The 24,888-nt window shown below is 41.5% G+C and overlaps 1 protein-coding gene across 1 annotated transcript in view; it reads right to left on the bottom strand.

Annotated features, from left to right (window-relative positions):
- Nucleotides 1-1,672: 1,672 nt before the first annotated feature.
- Nucleotides 1,673-24,888, bottom strand: part of SUCLG2 (succinate-CoA ligase GDP-forming subunit beta) — a 258,248-nt gene continuing 235,032 nt past the window's right edge. The window contains exons 10-11 of the mRNA XM_046637960.1: nucleotides 22,210-22,330; nucleotides 1,673-2,806 (exon numbers count right to left, since the gene is read on the bottom strand). Coding sequence (XP_046493916.1) covers nucleotides 2,691-2,806; nucleotides 22,210-22,330 — 237 coding nt within the window. The 3' untranslated portion in view covers nucleotides 1,673-2,690. The remainder of the gene's footprint in view (nucleotides 2,807-22,209; nucleotides 22,331-24,888) is intronic.

Raw genomic sequence — 24,888 nt, 5'->3', positions numbered from 1 at the left:
TCCTTCCCCCCCCCCCCCCCCCCCCCCCCCAACTCTCCTTCTCTCTTAGGGATGCTAAGCTTGAGAATACGTACTTGGGATGGCCAGCAGCCTCCTTTCCACATTGTAGAAATGACTGCTGAGAACGAAACCAGCACAGAGACAAGCTGGTCTGACATGCAGAGTCCAAGTTCTGACGGCGTTGAGTCTCTGGATCCACCCTTCACTGTGACCAGAAACCTCAGTCTTTTATAAATTGCCAGAGCTCAACAGTTCTCCCCCTTTTTTCTTAAGCTTGAGTTGGGTTTTTGTCACTAAGAGAGAGACTGGACAAATACAATAGGTTAATCAACTCAAATAAGTGAATGTTGATAAGTGGGAAGGTTGAGACTTTAATCTCCTCTAAATCTGACGCTTGTTCTAGGAGACTGACACGGTAGGCTAGCAAGTGTTAAAATCTTGCATGCAAAGCAGTTTACATCAAAAGTGTGTACTACTCTGTAAGCTCCTTGGACACCAGGTATCATGTTTAGATTGTCACCTCCTTTCATGAATACTCTTGCTTAGGATGAGGCCAAGGTTAAAAAATATTGATCAGATATAAAGGAAACTATTTTTCATATTTACACGTAGTACAAGTGAGACAAAGACTTGAAGGGGATGCTGAAGGTCAGAAATAGAGGGCACGCTGGTGTAGGTAATCTAGGGAGGACTTCAGATCTATCACTGACGCAAACTGCCTGGATTCTGCTCTGTGCCATCAGTCAGGAGAGCTGGGTCTACACACACACACCAGTAAGTCATTCTACAAATACTGATGGAATCTATACTGTGCTCAGCACCACGGATAGCATTTGAGCAACATGAACTCAGACACTTGGAGCTTCCAGGAAAAAAAAAGCTTAATTCTAACAACCACTTATTTGAAAATAAAGGGCTCTTTGCTTGTTATAACCCTTTTACAAAATAATGATGTGAATGATTTAATTCTTTTATCCCTTCCTCCAAATTAGATTGATTAGAAACATCGATATATACAGTGAGTGAACACAGGCCTTTACAAAGGACAAAACATTCAAATATGCTGGTTTTTGTCTAATTGAAAAAATATATATTATTTCTTTTACCATACTAACTAGCTATTAAGCTGTCAAAAACCAAAACACACCTAAAGAGACATCATTAATATTTTTCATTCATTACATAACATATAGGAAAGGACATAAGACACACGTATCAAACAGTTTCTTTCTCCATAGCAAATATGAATGTATAAGATAATGACTTTGTCACTTTTGTCCACATGTGAAATTTATGAGAACAAACTGGTAAACTGGTAAAAAACAAACAAAAATTTTGGTCTGCTACACATTTGTATTTTGAGAGGAAAACTGTTCATGATGGCGGCTGAGATCATTAAACGGGAAGAGTTCACGGCAGTATATTTCCTTTAGCACGAGGCAGACTGAAGTCACATTTTAACTGTGAGAGATCTGTGACACTTACCTGGGCTTCTGGTTTGTATATAACTTATATTCTTTCATTGAATAATCTCCTAACAGAAATGGTTGCTGATAAAGTTGAGTGGAACTGAAATAATCCTGGGACAACCCTAAGACACCAAGGCTAGTGTCTTAGTAAAATAAAAATTGTCTGAGGAATAAAATTGACTAAAGTGAGAAAAACACAGATCTTAGAGCTTATAAAACATAGGATTTTATTTAAATTTGTGTACAGATAAAAATTTACCAAAATTTCAACAAAAATCTAATTCAAATTCTTCCCCATCACAAAAATGGACATTATGTAAAAAAGTCATATTCTCTCAATTACATTTTCCCAGCTGGTAGATTCTGGGCAGGAAGGGAAGGGGAGAGAAGATCCTGACACTCACAACATAATTTGATCTTCAGTGATGTCTCATCTTGAAATGACTTAATTGCAGAGATTTCCATAAAAATCAGCATTCTTTAGTTTTGACACTAAAACAGATCGTTCTGCTCCAAAATCACAAATAAGGCTTCTGGCTTGATTTTTAGTGTGAGGTAAACAGTATATTCAACATTAAGGCAAATGGGAGAATACATGTCTAAGATATCCGTGTGGACCTTCCACTGTGATATATATTTTGGAATATTCATGAATTTTCCAAACATGTGTTGGAATTAGAACATTGTAAAAACTGTTGCGGTGTGTAACAGCTCTTTGTTTGAATATCTTCACTCTGCCCTTCTGATAGTGAATATGTTAAATGTAATCTTTTCTGATAGTGAATATGTTAAATGTAATCTTTTCTGAGTTTTTTAAGGCTTGCGATTTTTTTATTATATAGGACTAAATGTCCACCAAAATTGTAAACGAACTAGGGCCTGATTTCAAATTCTCTCTCTCTAGATACATACTCTGTTTGGCCACAGAGGCTCCCTAAAGTCAGCAAAACAATGCTTACTGAGCAGGCTTACCATGACAGAAGACTATGAGGACACAGGACATTAATTTAATAAAGACTATAAGTGAAATCAGATTATTTAGGCTGTCTAGAAATCTTATTCAAGAAAATAGAGATTTAAAATTTTTCATACAGTGATTCTCACTTATCCCCTCCCCCTGTTTTTTCCCAATGGGATAACCATTTCCTTCACAGTGATGAGAAAAACATCCCTTTTTATGGGAAAGTGGACTTCTTCCTCCAAGGGATCAGGACGAAGGCATCACTTCTTAGTCACACTGGCCACAGCTTTCTTGGCTGCATCCTCCAGGTCGACGGCCGAAGTAATGGGGAGCCCGCTGTTATTGAGTATGTTCTGGGCCTCATGAACATTGGTTCCTAGAAGGGTGGGATGATGGACAGTCACTGAAATGAAACAAGGTGGTACCCTGGGAAGTTTCGTACAACCTGAGATTACAGGATACCCGGTTGGGTCTCACCAACACAATTTAATTACAACTCAGTTTCAGCTTTTTATGATCCAGATTCGGTGATTTAGATAGATCCAGATGACAAATTTATTTTTTTCCTCTTTTCACCTCAAATGTCTAGCATTACAAAGATACTGCATAAATTTTCTCTGGCCTTTAAAAAATGGAAATAATGAGGTGTTTATTAACACTGTGAACAAAGAAAGGTAACCACTTTTTCAACTAGTCTGAAAGAGGAAAATCTTCTGAAATGGATTTCTCTTGATTGAAGAGTCTAAATACTGAATCTAAAGAAAAAGCCTCCTGTAAAAGATGAGCAAGAGAAAGGTAAATCAGGGTGTTGGGATGGTACGGAAGACTGGGAATAACACAGCAGGATGCATGGACTCATCTGTTTATAGCTGTATTCCTTTTCACCAGGAAGTGAATTAAATACAGGTTCTAATCAATGTCATTTACAGGAAAGATTATGTGACAAGATCTATATCAAGGGCTGGTCCTGCTAGAAAAGAAAATGAAAGACAGGACTTGCAAGAGACTAATAGACATTTTTTACTGATAAAAGCTAAAGTTTCTGCTGACAATCCACAGTCAAGCAGACTGAATGTGGCTTGGGCCCATACCAGAAGTCATTTGTCTTCAAGACTTCTTGAAATGAAGGGTGCAGATGGGGACCTAACCGAGATCATAAGTTCAGAGAAACTGCCCACCTATGGCCACGAATCCACTGCTTTGGAGACAATGACAATATCTGACACATGCATTTCTGCTTCCTCCTCACCTACACAACAAAAAGGGTAGAGGCCCTAAAAATGAGCATTGCAGCCTCTGATGATGTCTCCTTGCTGGCCAACTCACCCCACTCAAAGGTGTGCTTTGGCGCCTGACTATTTAACATGCAAACTGCTTTTCTGTTCCTTCAGAGTGAATAAGCTCCTGGAGAAATGTGATAAAATTTAAGGGTCTAATGAAACATCCTTACATCATTTTCTGTGCTTTTATTTAGTTAGCAAGACAGGGCCTATCTATAAACAAAGACCTTGAAAAAGAGGCCTCAGAGGACCTAAGAGTGCAAATAAAAAGGAAGTGCTCGGTCAGAAAGTTTCATACAAAAAGGCAAAGGCCAAGTTAAAGATGAACAGTTGGACTGAAAAGGTGATGGAGCGACTGTCCCAGGACCCTGGGTCCACCAAAGCAGTGCTGAAGGGGACACTTGGCACTGGGTCGTTGGTTCAAGTCTTCTTGCTGCTGCTTGCCACAGGAATCTGAGGAATGGCCTCTCTGGAGAGCAACAACTCAAAGGGCAGGGCAGTTGTTAACTGAAATCCCCAGCGTCTCATCCTGGCTCTGCCATGTACTAGTTGTGTAGTTTTGGGTAAATCATTTACTCCTTTGAGCATCAACTTTATCTCCAGACATAACATTATCGTCATCTGCCTTATAACTAATATTCACGAAGCATTTACATACGCCAGACGTAATGCTACATGACTTACACGCAGCCTGTGAAATCTTTACAATGACTACACCTAGGTCCTATTGTCCCTATTTCACAGATGAGATAACTGAGGCACAGAGAGGTTAAATAACTTTTCCACAGTCATACAGGCTGTAAGTGTCAGAGATGGGACTTGAACCCTGTTCTCTCTAATTACACAACCTTAAATGTTCTAAAGATATGCTGGTCTGTTTCCCTGTCTGTGAAACAAGGATAATAATGCTGATAGGATGGGTTGCAATGAGAAGCAAATGAAATAATACATGTGAACATTTCGTAAACGGCAAGGTATCCGCGGCAGACGTGGCTGGCTGTCCACGCCAGATTCACGCTCCTTTTCTACAGAGGAGAGCTGTTACTGGGAGGAAGCTGCCAGACCAGGAACTGCGTTTTCCAGGCCCCCTTTCATCTTGGTGGGGCCGCGTGACTGAGTTCTGGCCAGTGGAGTGTGAGTGGATACTGACACGCCCATAAAAATCTCCAGTGGGACCCTCCATACTGTCTGTTTTCCCTGTCTGCTTTCTGGAATGTTGCCAACTAGAACAACACTGGAAGGCACCTTTTTAAAGATGGCAATGCCTCCATCAGCATGAATGACTGTGGAGCAGAGCACCCCACTCACTCACCCTCTCAGACTTTATATGAATAAGAAAGAACCTTCTATTATGTTAAGTCTCTGACATTTCAGCATTTATCTGCTGTTACTGGAGTTAACATTACTTTAACACAGTACTTTGTAAATGTGGTAGGCAGCTTCTAAAACGGCTCTTAAATGACTGTTCCCCACCTCCTGGTGTTCACGTCATTGTATAATCCTCTCCCCTTGAGTGTGGGATGGATCCACCAACTTGCTTCTAATGAATAAGATATAGCAAAAGTGATGAGATGTCATTTCTGAGACTAGGTTACAAAAGCCCGTGACTTCTGTCTGGCTCCCTCTGACTGTCCGTTTGTTCTCTCTGATGAAGCAACCCACCATGCTGTGGGCTGTCCTACGGAGAGGCTCACGAGGCAAGGAACTCAAGGCAGCCTCCAGCCAAAGGTCAATGAGGACTCAGGTCTTTGGTCCAACAACCACCTGAGTGTGCCTGGGAGTGACTCCTTGGTCGAGCCAGGACTTGACAGGAGCCCTGGCCCACCCCTTGACTGCAGCCTTGGTAAGAGACTGAGCCAGAGGACTCAGCAAAGCCACACCCAGATTCCTCATCACAGAAACTGTGAGATAATCAATGTTCCTTGTGTTAAGCTGCTAAATTTCAGAGCAATTTGTTACACATTGCTACTTAACTAACACAGATACAAAGATTCATTATTCCATTAACATAACCTCAGTGTGCATTTTGATTCATTCGGTAAAGTTTCAGCCAAGCTCCCAGAGGCTGAAAAGTAGGACAGAGGGTAGGGGTGCGTCAGGTGTTGGACACCAGGCTAAGGAATTCAGACATTAATCTGAAGGCAGGCCTTTCCTGTTGTAACGACACAGTATGGAGCAAAGCCCTGACTGACACAGAAGTGAATTGGTCTTTGGACCAGAAGGTGAATGGAAGTTAAAGTAAATTTCTCTCTCCGTCACCAGAGACACAGACTAGAATTCCCTCCCCAACTGTCCTCTAATCTGCCAGGGAAGAAATCTAAGTTAGGGTACAAAAGGCTCCTCTCCATCTTCCTTTCTCTTCAGAGTGCCCTCCAATCTCACACACAGCTCCCAAGACCCCCAGGCATCACCCCAAGAGGCAGACTCATGGGCCTGAACATTCCTCATCTTCTGACTCTATCCGTGCTCAGTGCGTGTCCTCCTGTGGGCACAGATCTTACTCAGCCCTGTCAAGCTCTCTGTAACTGGAGTGATAAAGGCATTAGTAGTGCTAGTAGCAGTAACAGTAGCTATCACTTAGCATGTGTCACACATTGATGTGGGGTCCTAGGTGCATTAGCTCATTTCTTCCCCAATCACAACCCCAAGATAGCTACTATTACTATATTCCCTCTACAGATGAGAAGACTGAGGCACCAACTAGTTAAAGGCTAAAGTCTAGCTAGTATGGCTAGTAATGGCTAGGACTTAGTGGAATGATCATTCAAGGTGATCTCTCACTGGTTTGGATAATTTCTGGAACTAATGCTTGAAACATTCTTTCTGAACCTTGAATAACTCCTTCTCATGATTTTGTAAATATAGGTCATGATAATAATGTTGACAATAATACAAAATCTCTACATTTTTGCGGTTTATGAAGTCCACTGACATTACTTGATTTGACCTGTACAATGACCTTGTGAGTTGGCTGTTTATAAATCAGCTCTTTTTTTTTTTAGCCGAGAGCACTGAGGTTTAGTGACTGACAGGATTCAGTCTCAAAATCCTTTGCTTTTCCCACACTATTTTGATTTTCTGGAGATTCTTGTTTGGCATTTAAAATCTGTAGCACTTTCCCATGCATGAGATCATCTGAATCTCAAGGATGCTATAAATTATTTAAGAGCAAGGATCACATACAACTAGGGTGTCTGCTCTTTCCAATTTCCCCTTCTAATTAAACCTACCCTACCCACTGCCTCTTGCTCCAGGAGGCACCAGAGAGTGCTCTCTGAAGACATGCATCGTGGCCAAGACATCGAGTGCTCCTGATCTGAGGGTGGCCCAAATACAGACGTTGGTCATGAGCTTGCCCGGTTAGCTTCACTCTCCTGAGGACCTGACGGGGTAGGCACACCTGAAACAGAAAGCAGGAGCAGGAGAAGGGCTTACCAGCCACGTATAAGCAGGCAAGAGAAAGGCAGCCCAAATGTGCTGAGAGCAGTGGAGTGAAGGGAACAAGAGCCAGAGGGCTGCTCCTGAGGTCAGCCTCCGACTCACATCCTGCTCCTTCACTGTGGATCCTGCCCACTCTGCGAACTGTCTGTCTAGTTTTGCCTGAGTTCCCTTCCATGTGTATGGATGAAATAAGCTTTTGACCATTTAATTTTTTTGAGACAACTTAAATGCAACTCTTCCTTGCACCCAAGTAGCCTACTACATCAGTTCCTTAATTAACACCCTCTTCAGCACCCAACTAAGCACCAAATATTCCCAAGGGGAAAAAAGGACTGATTTAGAAATCCATGAACCTCCAGACATGCTGGGCCTTTGGCCTTGCGGTACCCTCCACTGGGAGCTCTGCTGTCCTCTCCGCTTGGCTGATACGCATACCTTCAGGAGCTATCTCTTTAAATGGCATTTCTTTCAGGATGCCCTCCTGTCACCACCTCCCAACCGCCAAACTAGAGCAGGGGCTTGTAAAATGAGCTTCCAGAGTACCTTGGACTTCTAGAATCATAGCACTATTGGGAATGCTTACTGACGTTTCTCTCGTCCCCCCTAAACATAAGCTTCCTGAGGACTGACTTCTGTCAGGATTGCTGACCAGGAGATCTCGGGGCTTGGCACAGTATCCGTCTGTCACATCAAATGTACTTGTTGATGGACTGAATAACCGTGGATGGACTCATACATACAAAGTGTGCCTGAGGAGGTGAAGTGGGGGGTGGGTACTTTTCTGGTCACCTAGCTGGCCCAACACCCCCAAATAACCTTTTATAGGGTTGAAACAGAAACCCCAACTGGCCTGAGGGAAAATAAGGAGGGACCATCCCTGAGCTTTCTCAGGGTTCTCCAGGGGCTTTAGCGATGACTTCTTTCTCTAAAAGGGGCCACGTGGCAGCTGGCTGTGTTCAGTGCCCTTGAGTGAGGGCTTGAAGCTGCTGCCATGTCTCTCTGCCCAGCAGCTCCACGTGCCCCAGACAAGTGAGGCCTTGCTCACAGTTAACAACCAGCAGGCGGGGCCAGGATAAGAGAGGACAGGGAGCAGCTCTCCAGAAAAACATAGCCCTTCTCTCCTTCCAGCTGCTCCTGTAGGGCCATATCAAAACGCCTAATTGCTTCATAATTCTAGGATCCACTAAAGTGAATTTTAATTATACTCGCAGTTACACTTTAATTACAGCCTTAATTATTAAGCATATAGTAGGCATGCTCAGAACCAAGCAGTTTTGGAAGGGGTCCTCACATTGAAATAGGAAGCTCAGGCATAGGGCTATGAGGAGAAATGGAGCACAGACAGAGGGACTGTGGCCAGATGAAAGTCTGTCAAACAAGGAGGGCGGGGGTGAGAAACAGAGGCAAGGAAGAGACAGAGAGAGAGACATACACACATGCACAGAATGAGACGAGACAGAGGCAGCAGAGTCAAAAAGAAAGAGACAGAAAGAGAGCCAGGAGAGAGACACAGAGAAAGAGCGACAAGAGATACACAGAAGGAGAAGGGGAAAGAGAAAGGATGAGAGAGGGAGACGAGATTCAAACAGACAAGAGATGGGGAGCGGGAGGCAGAGTGAGGGGTAGAAGAAGAAAAGGAAGAGGAGAGAGAGAGCAGAGACACAAGAAAAGAGAGAGAGAGCCATGAGGAAAACCCAGAGAGGGACAGATGCATGAAAAGAAAGAGACAGGAATTGACAAAGAGTTAAACAGCGAGAGTGAGGAAAAAAAATGAGCTTGCCAAGTCCCTTCACACCAGCCCCTACCCTGACCCTGCCAGCATCTCCCTCCCTGCACCCCAGCTGGCTCCTCCCAGGATGGCAGGGCTGTGGACAGGTCGGGGAGAAGCAAAGCCAGGGCCAGCCCTGCTGCCCACCGACCCTGCTAGGTTAGAAACTATGACTTGCTTCCAGGTTCCTGTTGAGAGAGCAGCTGGAAGGGGAAGTGGGAACTCACAGAGAAGAGGGTTAAAAGAGAAAACAGCAGCCACGGAAACGAGGTCACCGGAAAAGAGAAGGAGAACAGAGGAAGCCCTGGGCAAACGCTTGCTAGTTTGTGGATTCCTTTTGTTAACAATATTAGGTGAGTAATTAGGTGAGTATTTGAGGTTAGTTTCTTCTTGATTCACCAAGTGGCCGACATCGACTCCCTATCCCCTTCCCCGACTTCATTTCTAAATAGAAACCATCATAGGTACTTTAAACTCCGACATGGAATTAAGAGTTCCAAAGAGAGTGTTTACGCCTGTGTACCCAATTACAAAGGAAATTGATCTCTTCCCCACATTTAAATAGCACTGCTGACATGCTCTAATATTTATTAACTGCTGCATCGCTTTTTAATGAGGCTGCAGGACAACACTTTTAATAACCACCTGTACAGATAACTGATCAACTCACGCTGGGCGAACTTCAGGCACTTCTGAATATCTGCCTGTTGACAGCCACTCAGCTAAATGCTTATCTACCACGGCAGGCCTTCAAAATGGCAACGCACAGAGAATCAAAGGCAAGCAATTTTAAAATGAAATTTGCTCTGCTGGTAGAGAATATTATTAAAAATACAATAATTATTATTAAAATCTCAAAAATTCATCACCTCTTCCGTATGTTTTACCACTGACTTCCTGCCACTGGGTGGAGTGAGAGAGCTGTAAACAGAGATGCAAGGGTAATTTATCAACATTTGTTCTTTGCTTTCATTACCTGTGAGAGTAGATAATGGTAGTGGACGCAAATTACAGGGTTTTGTTCAAAAGGTACAGCCCCTCCCCGCCCCCTAGGCCAGCCTTTTAGCTCAGGGCTGTCAAGAAAACCACTCTCTATTCTGGAAGTGTATAGAAGCTGTCTTTTTTTTTTTTTTTTTTTTTTAAGATTTTATTTTTTTCCTTTTTCTCCCCAAAGCCCCCCGGTACATAGTTGTGTATTCTTCGTTGTGGGTTCTTCTAGTTGTGGCATGTGGGACGCTGCCTCAGCGTGGTCTGATGAGCAGTGCCATGTCCACGCCCAGGATTCGAACCAACGAAACACTGGGCCGCCTGCAGCGGAGCGCGCGAACTTAACCACTCGGCCACGGGGCCAGCCCCTAGAAGCTGTCTTTTTAAAGTTGTTATTTTAATATGAATTCAAGTTGTTTTTTAAAGAACACAACAGTTAGGACTTAGTATATACTAGGTACAATAAATGTTTGCTGGATATATGAGTTAAGGGGTTCTCAAGCATCATATCACCTTCATCTTCAGAGCAACCCAAAAGTTGACATCATTTTTATCCTCATTTTACAGATGACACAACTGAGGCACTGAGAAAGCTGAGGAACCTGCCCAACATCCCCCAACAAGTCAAAGGGTGAGCCACGACTAGAGCCCAGAACATAACACCATGCAGCCTGGCCTCTTAGTGCTAGAAGGAATCCTGGGGATCCTTTAGAATAAGTCTCTTGTTTCCACTAGAGGAAACTGAGGCCCAGGGATGTTTGATGATTTGCTCAGGTCAAACAACCAGTTAAGCAGGACAGGTCTGACCTGGTCTGGTGTTCTGAATCCAGCCCACTGCCTCTTTTGGTACCACCTGTGAGCTAAGAATAGATTTTACATTTTTTAAATAGTTGGGAAAAAAAAAATCAGAAGAATAATATTTTGTGATACATGAAAATTACATGAAATTCAAATTTCAGTGTCCATAAATAAAGTTTTGGTGGAACACAGCCAAAGTGACTCATTTGCAGATTGTCGATGGCTGCTTCTGAGCTACAAAGGCAGAGCTGAGTAGCTGTGACAGAGACAGTACGGCCCATAGATCCTAAAACATTTTGACCCCTGCTCTAAGTAATTGTATCTTTTTTTTTCCCTCAAGAGAGGGGAGGTCAACGGAAACAAAACAAATTCTATAAAGTAGCAGATTCCTCCTAAAATGTTCACTGCCTTTGTGTCCTTGCTCCTCCTTTGTTATTCTCTTGTCAAGTGACAATCAAATGAAGGAGGTCCATTTTCTTGGTGGCATGTAAATTTAGATAACTTATCACATTTCTTTTGTCTTATTTTCGCACCGCTAGAAATGGAATAATTCATCGAGGATCAGAGGTCAAACTCCTGCTGATTCAGCAACCCTCACTTGTTTAAGATGACGGGCATCCAATGTGTACCACCTGGCTTTGCAAACTGGAGCAGCCAACGGAGTCCTCCTATGTGGTCGCAGTTGGCTTAGATAATATTCATAGCTAACATTTATTGAGTGGAGGACCATTCTGGGTTATTTTAAAACTCATCTGCACCTTACAACAACCCTCTATAGCTTCCATATTTTTATCTAATTTCCCAGATGAGGGAGCTGAGGTTTTAAACCTGGTTCTGTTACCGACTGGCTGAGTGACCTGGGAAAGCTACCACAGTTGGATAAGTATCTAGTGAAATGCTGGCATCCCTCACATTACATAAAAATTAAAGATGATATAAGATGTCCTGGGGCTGTATCCTGTGCACACTTATTTTCCTCAATGATTTCTTCTCCCAGGGAAAGAAGAAACTGATGACCAGGCTGTAAGCCTGACAGTTATTCCTATGAGGACAGCAGGAGTCACCAACGCCAGTGGTAGGCAGTCGATGGTTGGTTCTTCTCTACAATGTTTCAAAGAATGTTGTGTATGTGCTTACGATTGAGGAAACAAGGTTTAGGACCAAGTCTAACGTATATTCATTGAGGGCTCATGCTAGGTGCTCATGCTTTTGCTTTCAACTATGTTAAGCCTCAAAAAAGCAACATATATATTAAGGTAAACCAAAGCAACAGGAGGCTTAATATTAAACTAGAATGGAATGAGCCCTCTGGCAGGCAAGAACACTCTACATTGCTGTACCTGCTAGGGATAGAACCATTCTTTTAAAGAAAGAACATTCTGTATGCCTAAATATCTGTGTGGACTTTCCTTTCATATCTTCCTTGAGTCTACCCTATGGCTTTCAACCCAAGTATATTCTAATTTATGGGTGATTCCAGGAATTTTACAAAGGTAATTTTGGCAGTGAGACTTTTGTCTGAAATGCTGACTTTGGAACCCTACTGTTGCCTAAGAAGTGACATCCCTGCATCACTGTGCATGATTCTGTACTTATGTGGGGGAAATGACCTCATTGCTAATGTTTTCCTTGAGAAGAAGTTCGATTCCTAATATTCTTAATATTGACTGTCAAATTCTTCTTGACTTTTACAAAACCTTTAAGAGCTGAGAATGGAGAGATATTTAGACACAAACACCATGGGAGTTCCCAGAATTCTAGGTCTTACTTACTGCTGGCTTCTTCTCTACACCAGGTTGTAAACCATGTCCCACTGTCTGTCTTTGGAAAAAAGATTTATTGTGGCACAGCCACATCCATTCCTTTCTATCTTGTCTACACTGTTTCTGCACTACAAGGGCAGTTGACTTACTGTGACAGGGAAAACGTGGTTTGCAAAACCTAAAATCTGACCCTTTACAGAAAAAGTCTGCAGACCTTTGCTCTACACAATCCAAATTTTTGGCCCTGTCGCTGTGGACAATAAGAACCCAGCCTCATTTGGTGCTTTCCCAGCTTGCAGCCCCCACTTCCTACTTCTGACAGAATGGGAAGCTATATTTCTCAGGAAGAAAATTCTACTTATTTCTGCTTTATTTGAATCAACAATGGCAAATACTTGGCTCAAGTGCCCCCACTCTCCTTTCTCATATCTGCGGTAGACAATAATGATCATCAAACTCTTTTCCACTGAGCTAGGAGACAGCCTCAGCATCTTTCTTGGCACAAGAGTGCAGGCACCCACTGCCAATAAATAGAAGGTGGCACAAGATGAAAGCTATTTGTCCTCCCTCTACTACAACATTCTCAGGGAGTCTTTCCACCTAGGTAGCTCTGACTTGGACAGCCTCAAGGTGGCGCTCTCTGGGAGAGTCTTAATAACAGGACACACTTGTTACCTGTAAAACAGCACAGACCAAATCGACTCTCCCCTAATAGCAATGTGCTCTCTCTCTCTCTCTGATGGCAGATCAAATATGATTTCAAGTGTTACATAAGCAAACTGAGGCATGAAAAATGAACTGACTGGTCATTCAGAAAATATCGAGGGAGCAGACGACAGTGCTGTGATGTTCCAAGCAGGACTCAGAATATGCCAGTGCCCGGACAGGCCGGGCTCTAAGACCTCTCCTTATTAAAGTGCCCCTCCCCCAGACTCTGCTCAGGAAACAACTTCAGGCTCTTGCCTTTGAAGGGAGGACCACTGCCTAGACAGGGGTGGGCACCTGACCAAAAGGCAGGCCATTCCCAGGGCCAACTAATGGCCTGCAATGTGCATTAGAGGGGCATTTCCTTCCACACAGAGGGGCAGTCATTAGCATGATGCTCTTGGTCTCTTCTCTGATTATCAGTGGCTCTGGGGTGTCTGTGGAGAGACTTATCTGATTGGAACGTTTGAAAGGAGACAGTTGGCGTATGTAGCCCAGCCCCCTTCCTCTGCCTCTCCTTTTCAGTATGCTGCTCACAGTGAGCCCAGGTCATCCTCTGCCTCTCAGGGTCCTGCCCTGGGGGTGGGAGGCCTGCCCAGGTCCAATAGTGCCCGGACTGAGTGTGTAAGGCTGCCTAATTCTGGGGTTTGGAGAAAGGAAGCTCAGTGTTGGCACACCATAAGGTGCCTCCTTCACTTTCTTCTTTATCAGTGATGAAGGTGATATTTTGGTCTCCTTAGTCCTTTATCTTATCTCTTACCAGGATCAGAACCTAGATGGAGAAGAATCTGTTGGGTCCCCTCAAAGACCCCAACAACATGGCCTGGTCGGATGGGCTGTGGACAACAGGAGTGACAGCTATTAGGTAAGCTTAATAGCTTGACAATCTGTGAGATCTGGACTTCTAGGGAACACAGCGGGACCAGGCTGGCCTTAGCGAGAGGTCGAGCAGGAAGAGGCACAAAGAAAGAATGAGAGGGAGTGAGTGAGTCAGAGTAGCGGGCTTTCCAGGTACAATTCCATTAAAGCCTTACAGTAAACCTCCTTTTTCTTTTTTTGAGGAAGATTAGCCCTGAGCTAACATCTACTGCCAATCCTCCTCTTTTTGCTGAGGAAGACTGGCCTTGAGCTAACATCCGTGCCCATCTTCCTCTGCTTTATATGTGGGATGCCTACCACAACATGGCTTGCCAAGCAGTACCATGTCCGCACCCGGGATCTGAACCAGTGAATCCCCGGGCTGCCAAAGCGGAATGTGCATACTTAATCGCCACGCCACTGGGCTGGCCCAAACCTCCTTTTTATTAAGGTGGTCAGAGAGTCTCAAGTCATCACATCCAAAAAAAAACCCAAAACCAAAAAAACGCTGCATAATGCAGAGGCCATCTTCCTTAAAGACGCCCTTGTCCTGTAACTACAATGATTACTTTCTTAAAGTGCATTAGAAGGCAATCTCTTATGTAAGGCGGCAGATGTCCAACACAGCATGAATTCCAGTTACTCACAGGAACTATTAGGGGCAAAATGAAAACCCAGAGTGTCAAATATAGTACATTATTTGTCTTGAACCTTAAATTTTAGATCTAAAAAAGCTTTAACTAGACTAATACTTTAGGTTAGGTCCTGTGAGGCTTGGTCTAACGTTTAAGGGCAGCAAAGTTTAAGCATTCAGAAGTGTTTATTGATTTAGACAATGAGAGGATTTAAGGCTTTATGACAGAACAGGAATGTCTCCAATTTCTCATTTGGTTTAACCTGATGACGATGAATTAAACACTAGGGAGGAACAACAGGGAGAAGATGCTGGTGATGAAAGGGAGGAAGGCCTCAGATGTCAACGTGAAGTGAAACGGGTCCCAGAAAGCATACAGCCACAGGGACAGTGATGGAGTGAGGAGGTGAAGAGAGGCAAATGGGCACTAGTGAGGCAGAAAGTAAGGTGAGGAATGGGATGTGCAGAATACGGGGAGCAGAAGAATGGGAACAGAGGGAAGAATGAGAATCAAACACAAAGAGGAAAAGAGACGGTCTTTGACAGAACATCTGATCCCTCTTCCAGGAACCACATTCCCAGTGACAGCAACAACAGAACTGAAAGTGGAGAGAAGGGAAACATGTGCTCAGAGAGGCAGGGGGTGGAGGTGGGTCCATCTCACCTTGCAAGGGAGCAGGGATTGAGAAAGGGAGAGAAGGTGAAAACTCAGTACAGAGCACAAGTTGGGGAATGTGCAAAGAGGCCAGGGGCTGTTAACAGACACAGAGCCAGACCCCTGGTCCTGCTGGGCGTCTGCATTCGCTCCGCCCAGGATCATTCCACCACTCAGCTGGGAGTCCCTTATGCTCTGTTGACTCTGGGTGTACGCTGCCAACATAGGGTTCAAACATGCTGAATGAAAACTTTCCCAAGCTACTCAGCCACAGTCAATCTGCCAAGGCTGCCTCTTTGATGGGAGTCAAAGGAGTAATTACTGCTCTCCTCTCTTGGTCTCAGACCCCGGCATAACTGAAGACCTGCAGAATGGACAGCTGCCAAGTATATGGACGCAGCTGAGAGCTCTGTGGCGGTCTTTTAACTTTAATACTTGGACATTTCTTTTCCACTGTAGCAGACCAAAGCATCATGTTCGCAATTTTACTGTGTCCATGCTAAGAAGGCCATTTGATTTGCACTCCTCTGGTTGTGGCTCTAATTTGTCAGTATTTCAGAGAGCAAGGATACGGAAGTGTTCACACAGAAGGGGTGCTGGTGCCTTGGTCAACAAAATAAAAGAATCAGAATACAAAGTTTTGGACTTAGAGACGCTTACGTTCTCAACAACTTTAGAGAGAGTTTATGGAATGTTAGAGAGACTGGTAAGGATAAAGAGGGGGACCAGAGGGGACCCTTGTTTCTAAAGATATTTGACAAAAAGAGAAGCAAAATATGTATGTTGCTGAAACAAACCGTTTCCTATTAGATGGAAAAATCAAAATGAGAAGATCTGGCTAAGAGAAACAGGATCCAATCTAAAAACTATCTAGGCTCATTATTATTTTTTTTATGAATTCATCATGGAATCACAATGAGCACCTGAGAGAAAATCAAATTCCTCTTCGGGCACATTTGAGGCATAGAAATTCGGAGCATATTTGCCGCAAATTTAAGTAGGAGAATAACAAAGAAAGAGGAATTCTAAAAAAGAAGTTCCATGAAGACGTTGGCAGATTCTGATCTAGAACTGTAAAACCACTCATACAAAATCCAAAGCTTGGGCTAAAACCCATTTGCACACTGAATGCACTAAGCTGTCAATAAATGTCTGTACACTTCTCAACAGTACTATGAGTTGGGCTGAATTAACCATCTAGGTCATTTTTGTGTCAAGTATGTATACATTTCAGAAAGGAAAAAAATAAAGCTCATTTCAGATGATTTGTTCTTTATTCATGCCAGAAATAACTGCCTACAAAGGCTAAACTCCCTCCCAAAATGCGGTTGTTCAATTTACCCAGGAATCTTTTAAATAAAAATAATCCTGTGTCTCAGCTGGTAGGTTCTATTCTGATAAGGCAAGTAAATACATGTAATTATAAAGTTACCATTTTCAAAGAGGAGAGTAATCCTTTCCTTATCCACTGGTAAAACAGCTTGTAATTATTATACAGCTGAGAACAAAGATTTGTCCACAAAATCCCACTAAATCAAGTCTGATTTGATTGATTAAAACTTTTCTCATCAGGACATTTCTAATACACTGTGTGTGGCAACAGTCTTTAAAATGTGGGCCACAAATTGTTGAAAGTTATGGCATGGATCCTGGATCTTCCAAATGGTCACATAACAACCAAGAGGGACCACCTTCTTTATTTATAGGAAAGAGAAATTACTAACAAAACATATTGTTGGGCTTTTGAAATGTCTGTTATCTCGGCCATTAAAAATCTCACATTTGTTCAGACTGTATAGCCATGCGTCAAAGTGCTTGAATCTTAGAAAGCATTCAATAAATGTTAGAAATAATAATTATTTATTATTGTAATTGAAACTCTGGTAAAATTTTTCTACCACACTCAGTTTTTATGTGTCACTCGGCTTTATCATAGATGCTGGGATAAGGGACACCTCTTTCTCATCTCATTTTCATTAGATAAACCATGGTGTATGTTCTGGAATGTGAACCAATTTTAATATGAATATGAGTAAAGATAATTGAGAAGCTCATCAGCTAAAAAATAAAGTATGGTGTTATGTCAAGTCAAATAGAAACTACCACCAGAATTGTCCAAAATGTTCCTGCCTCTTTGTACCGCTTTGTCTTTCTTTGTCACCAAAGACAATGAAGAGTTACTCTGTTTAGAAGAACAGAAGAAACCAAATCATACTCTAAGGCTGGGTAAAATATAACTGAATGTGGAGAGATCCGTAGGAAGAGCAGAATTTATGTTCCAACCCAGAGGAAAGCAAACGAAAAATTCAGATTGAGTATAAGAGAAATTCCTCAAAGGGCCCTGTAGTTAGCAACTTTTTCCCCACTGGAAGCACTGAGAACCAGACTTTCTGTGATGAGAGATTTTTATTTTGAGTCAGTTTCTCATTTTAACTGAGCTACTGCAGGGGAACAATTTCCAGAGCAGCAAGCCCTGAGTGTGGCTTACTGGGGGCCTTCGGAGTGGGGGTGACATCATTTGTCTTTCACACCTCTCCTTGGCTGTCCCCTGTATTCCCACTTCCTACCTCCACAAACATTGTGTCTGATATTACAGCTTCATCTCAAACTAAGGATGACTACGCCCTAATGTAATACTCTCCCATGCTGGGGAGTGCCCACTTCTGACTCTCCCAAGTCCACTAACTATGCCATCGTTCTCCTGGTCGTTAGATTTAAAATTCTAGGTCCCCCTTTTTCTCTCATCTCTTTTTCTATCTCTGCTCTTGTCTCTAACGCCACTGTTACTTCTATATGGCAATCCTGCTTGGGTTTTAGATTCTATCCAATGTCACAGACTCGGGCTGCTAGCTTGATTTTCCCACTGTGTTCTTTTAGCCATAACATGTTGCTGGGAAGCCATTACCCATGCGAGAACAGCCTTCTGATCTAACCTGTTCCTGCGTTTCAGTCTTTACCACTGTCATGATCCCACTACCAACTCTCAAATATGAAACAGATCTGATGACTTGCTTTTGATCCTCTACCAAATTTCCTCCTCCTTTTCAATGAATCAAATCTTACTTATTTCCATGCTCAACTTGGAAATTCTCCTTTTATAATATTTCTTTGCTAACTCACATCTCCAAATGTACTATAATTATAGTAGTCAATAATGAGTAAGCTTTAAAAGGGGGGTATGCCAATGAAAGAGGGCTGAGCTACAAAAGGCACTCAGCTTAAGGGACACGTACATTTCCTAGTGTAAAGAACACTGGCTTGGTTTGTGTTAGTTCCCTTCCATAGGGTCTTTAAGGATAATGTCTCCAAATTTCTGCATTTTGTCACCTATGATCAGCGCCAAAAGTAGAGTTGGAGCAGAATACTTCATCTTTCCCTGGTTTATTATGCAAGACCAATACAATTTTGGGGAGGGCTGTTGGTTTCCCAGAAATTACGCATATAGATATTAATGAGTGTTCTTGATACCACCACATTGAGTGTGAGAACCTGTATCTATCTAAGGACATTTATCACACAAGATGCCAATTCCCACAAGAGGAAGAAAAAAACATCAGCTAAGACTCCAGAAATGCCAAAAGCCCTCCTGCTTTTTCTCTCTTGATAAAGGTCCTAGGTGCTTATTATACGATTGGGGCTATGATGGTGAAAGGAGGGTAGTGGCAAAGAAGGTCACCCTGGGTATTTTTAACCTACATAAATTTGGGGACAGTATCCTCTCTGAGCTCGTCGTGAGTTGTCACATTCAATTCTCCACAATATAGTGGATACTGCAAAGATTAACATTTCTGAAGATTCCATAAGCCATGCTGGTGACTGTGTGGGACGCCCCAGTGGCTATTGCTACTAAGAGAGAAGTAGATCCTATTAGGGCAAACACTGGTTAACACTTTATATATATTATCTTGTATTGTTAAATGTTTCTATTTTTCTTTTTTGCCCTGGTTATCTAGTAACTGCGATCATTTCTTATATTTCTATACATCTTCCTTAATGTCTAAAGCTCAGTGACTTGCACATAGTATTTATTATATTAATTAACTAATTAAAAAGCCACAGGCATACACTTTGGAAGTGCATTAACTTAAAAGATGCAAATCTGATTATCTAATAAAGTTACATTCAAAGCTTCTTCCTGATAGCTCAGACCTGATACAGCCAGCAGAGATTATAAAGGAGATTATCTTGCACATGGTATTTTGCATATTTCAGCAAGTGTATCATCCAGATACACATGATAGGGATATGTTACATGAGAGGGATCATTTAATGCTTCTGGAATACTAAGTGTGAAAACAAGAGAAGTGTTGCTTTTAATCTTTTGGGAAAAATTAAAAGGGTAACCTTCGTTTCTAGGAATGTACCAATAACTAATAATTATGGACCTCTGCTGATGACACAGACACAGGAAGGATCACTAGACAGAATCAGTCCACCATAGCATGCACTCATTTCTAGTCATTTCCAAGTGACAGACAGACTAGTATGATTTGCTTATAGAGCCCTGCTCTCCTCTAAGAACACAAGAAGAAGAGCTGACTTTTAGAATCTGAGGGTCACTGGTCACTTTGACGCTGAAAACATCTAACATCAACATTTTCATCAAAATTTTATACCCACACTGATGAACCCATTAACTCCTTGATCAATTTTCTTTTCATTACAGCTTTGCAAATCATTTTCCTTTTATAGAAATTGTTTTTATTGGGATCAATTATGGTGCATTTACATTTTTAAGAAGATTTAATTCATTCAGATGTTTTAATATCCATCTTAAACCTTGCCAAATGGGGATTCTGCTATTTCCATTTTTCTTTTGCGATTATTATTTCTATCAAGTCCATATGGCGCCGATCTAAGTTTGTGAGGCAGTGAGTCTCAGGGAGAAAGAAAAGAGAGAGGCAGAGAGTGAGAGAAGAAAGAAGCAGAGAAAAACAGGCTGCAGCTCATTCAGAGGCTTGACTTCAAAGGACGGGGATATAGAGCAGGGTGGAAATATCCCTGGGCTTCATCTTGAGAAGAAGGTCTCTAAGGAATTACGGCACCAACGTAGAACTTGGGGAAACTGAGCTGTCACAAGAACAATGCTGTCGAAACCCACTCAAGGGCATTGCTTGCTCCCTGTAATCTGAATTTGCTGACGATGTGAACGGGACTTTTGCATAGTTCTCACATTAGAGTGTCTGTTTTTGCTTCTCTCCTACAGTGGTTCTCAAAGTGTGGTCTACAGAACCCTGGGGGACGTCCCTGACATAAAAACTACTTTTACAATAATATTAAAATAATAATAATTTAAGAAATAATAATACTCTGTTGGCATTTGCGCTGATGAAGGAAAGGTAATGGCACGCTACCCCGGAATCCAAGCAGCGGCACCAAACTGTACAAGTAGCCAGTGTTTTTCACCACCACACATTCATAGTAAAAAGTTGCCACTTGCAAGTAAGAATGTCCTTAATGAAGAGTGAAAAACATTAATTTTATTAAATTTCAACCCTTGAGGACCCGTCTTCCTAATACTCTGTGAGACCAAGCACTCCGCTGCACACTGAATGACAACTGCTGTTCTGACGAAAAGCAATTGTGCAAGTGTTTGAGCAGCAGGCTAAACAGCTCACTTTTCCACGGAACGTTATTTTTTCTGGAAAGAATGAAGGCCACACTATGGTTATTCAGACTTAGTTATCTGGCAGACATTTTCTTGAAAATGAGTGAAGTGAGTTTGTTACTTCAAGGAAAACAAGTGAATGTTTTGTGGCTGCTGACTTTCTAGTGAAAATTAGAATTATGGAAAACTTGCTTCTACCACCTTGACAGCTTCCCAATACTCAGAAACCGCTCTGATGAGAATGATATCATATTAACAAATGTGAAATTTTTGACATGTATGTTGGAAGATCTGCATAATCCAAAATTTTCCATATGATCAATGTATGATATTACAAATCAGGCATGCGTAAAATTCATTTAATGTGAAAGACAGATCAATGAATTTTAATATAACAGAGTAGAAAAAGTTCATTGAAATAGTTTCAGATTCCTCATTAAAACTAATCAAATCTTTAATGAGGAAACTATTACTTGCAGACTTTAGTAGAGTACCAAAGAAAATATTCAAAATTATACAAAATGATTATTAAAAACTCCTGCCTTTACCAAATACATAGCTCTATGAGGCCAGACTTTCTTCACATACTTCAACTAAAGCAACATATAGCAACAGATCTAATGCAGAAGCAAATATTAAGCTAGATATTAAAGGGATTTGCAAAAATGTAAAACAGTGCTGCTATTTTAATTAACATTTTTAAAAGATAGTTATTTTTCATAAAGTAGATAGTACATATATTTATATATAAAATATATAATATAAAAAACTAAAATTTTATTATTTAAAAAGATGGCTATCTAAAAAGTTCCAAGTAGTTATTCCTATTACCAAATTAATCAATTAAGTTAATTAATAAATACCAACAGATATAACCCAGAATAAACAAGAAGTCTTTGGGGTTCTCAATTTTAACAAGTAAAGAAGTCTTGAGACCAAGATTGAGAGCCATTGCTCTCCCATGACGAATAATTCTTGGAGCAGCATTTCTCAGAGTGTTTTTCCCAGAACATAATCTCATGAAATGATTCAGAATGAAAGGGCTCTACTCTGGAATAAGTTTGGAAAATTTGGAGAATCATAACATATGCCATTCTTGGAGAGCTGCGAACTGTATTAGTCTGTGAGGAGCTCAGAGAAGTGCTGCTGTACCACACTTATTTCATCTCATTTAATCCAGTGCTTCCTTATGTTGTCTCAGGAAGTTTCTGAGTGCAGACCACGCTGGTCACCTGGTCTTGAGGAAAGAGCGCTGGCGCTGTGGAAATCTACCATAACTTACCTTCAAGCCGGACCACCAGGGGCACCTTGAGCTCCAGCTCCCGGCAGGCTTTGGTAATCCCATTGGCAATGATGGCACAATTGACGATTCCACCAAAAATATTGACGAGGATGGCTTCAACCTGAAGTCGAAAATAGGAAGGTACTCATCAAAATGTTGACAGCTAACATTCTCAAAAATAACTGGCTAAACAAAAGAGCCAATTAAGATAAGACTCCATTCTTCTTTAACACAGAGCATAAAATATAAAAGTCCCAGAAAATGTTAGGGAAGTTAAAATTTAGTACTGAGTTAATAAATATCAATATATTACATTACCATGTTACCCATATTATCCCATCAATCACTTCTCTAAACTCAAAATGAATTCAATACCCACTTATTTATTATATGCTGTCTTCTGCTTTTTCTTCTATTGTTGTCTGGAACTGTTCTTTTATGAGTAGTCTCACTTAAAATTTCATGCACTTATGTCTTTTCTCCCCACGGTTTATACTTAAATTTTTATCTGTCATGGTGCCTCATGGAATATTTCAAAACTAGGAACTTACTAATTATTTGTTGTTTTGTATTAGTAGGTAGTTTCAAAATTTTCCATGCTTCCTTAATACCTCTTTGATATACTAGATGTATATACTCAAAAGTCAGAGATAGTTTAATTATCTTAGATAACAACATTTTTGATTAAAAAACAAGACACCCCCAAAGAAAGAGACACAAGCTCATATCACAAACAAGGACGTAAGAAAAGTCAAGCCAGTGATGGGAATTTTTCAGAAATGTAAATTTAAAACCCTCATGTTAACCTGCTTATACATATTCTATATTCAAAGGCATGTGGGCCCCCCAAAATTGCACTTGTCCTGACTTGATAAATAGGCATAAGAAAATCCTGTGTAATTAACATGAAGAACGAGATAATGAAGAGAATTCATTACCTAGATTAATTGATAAGACCCACAGAAAATGGCTATTCATCAAGCTGGAGGCATCAAAATTCCAACAATGGAGTCACAATTAAATTATGCTACACTAATTGCAAAGCATATACATGTGTTGCTTCATGCCAGTTTTAAAGCCCGTTATTTCAATAGGCTAAACTAACTACACAAAACATATGAGAACAGAATACCCTGCGTTTGTTCAGCACTTAACTGTTTTAGAAAATGCCTTCACGTGACCTTCATTTTTCATTTTGACCCTGCCAGAAGACTGTGCAGTAAAGCCATTCAGAGATTTCACATGACGTGTCCCAAGGTTACACAGCTACCATGTAGCAGTGGTGAGGCTCAAAGTCAGCTCTCTAGATTGCCTATTCATTCTCCATTCACGCCAGCTGCTAGAGCCGGGACCTTGGGCAAGGTAGATACTCATCTTGAACATGATTTCCTCATCTATAAAATGGGAATAATAGTACCAGGTCCATAAGATTGTTGAAAGGCCTAATTGAGATAATACATGTGAAATGCTTGGCACATGTGTGTAAAGTACTTAATAGATATTTACACATACATTTATTTCAATAAGCAATTATGAAAGTGGGCAGGTTACATAGCAAGTAAGAAATAAGGAAATCTCTTTCAGTAGTCTGCAGTTATGTTGAATTTGAATTTAATAGAAATACAAACTTATTAAAGTTCAATACAAAGGTAATATCTTAAGAATAAAATAAATGAGCAATATTTTCAAACGAATGAGAGATTGGGGCTACTCCCAAAAAAGAAGTCTGTCATTACCATTCACAGCAGGCCAACTGGTAAGCAGAAGCTTGCTTTCTAATGACAGATATTAAACGCTGTTAGCATTGAGACGTGGTACAGCAGTAGTTTCCAAATAACTGTGGGATGGAGAGGAACTTGCCAGAACAATGGAAGAAAAAAACACTTAAGAGCAATAATGGCTCCATGGGGTCCACGAGACAAACTCAGGAACTGCGAGCCTCACTCAGCTTTGTGTGGAAGAACCAGGCTTTCTTGTGAAGTACACAGGCAGGCACCTGTACGCCTCTGCCACGTTCCAACCTGCGCATTCTTTAAGGGTGAGTTCAGATGTCAACAACTTCTCAGTGAAACTTTCTTATTGCATTAAATTAGAGTGAATTATTCTGTTTATCCATCTAAAACAGTATGATCATTCTATAGAGTAGCCATATCATACACAACAAATTCATGTGAATTCATCTACATAGGCAGGAGTGGGGGCAAGAAGCAGGGAAGATGACCACGACCCTGGCTACTCAGTGAGTGTTGCCCTGGAGTGAGCTATGGATCTGGTGTGGCCTCAGTTGGTATCAGTTCTCATCAGTCTCTCCTACGTCAGTATCTCATTGGGTTTAATGAGCATCTGACATTAAAAATAGATACTCTTCAGAAAACAATTTGTACCTAAATGGAAGCCAACCACTTCAATTGGCAGAGAACCCAAGGAAAAGCCCTCTTTTCCAACAGTGGGTGAATAATTGGCTTTGTTAGACTTACTGAGAAATAGACAGTTTTTCTCCAATGTAGTTTATTAGCCTTTCACCTTGCATCCCCATCCCCAAGAGGCAACTCCCTTGTGTGGATCACCTTTGTGCTCCTCTGCAACAGGACTATGTATTGTTTCCATCAGCAGCTAGCGTAATCCATGACATGGTGTAATCATCTAATAAATAATGGTTTCAAGAGTAAATGAATTAAA

Source organism: Equus quagga, chromosome 1 (genome assembly GCF_021613505.1).
Source record: "Equus quagga isolate Etosha38 chromosome 1, UCLA_HA_Equagga_1.0, whole genome shotgun sequence".
Taxonomy (NCBI): domain Eukaryota; kingdom Metazoa; phylum Chordata; class Mammalia; order Perissodactyla; family Equidae; genus Equus; species Equus quagga.
Note: the sequence above shows the minus strand (reverse complement) of the source record. Positions and strands in the feature narration are given on the sequence as shown.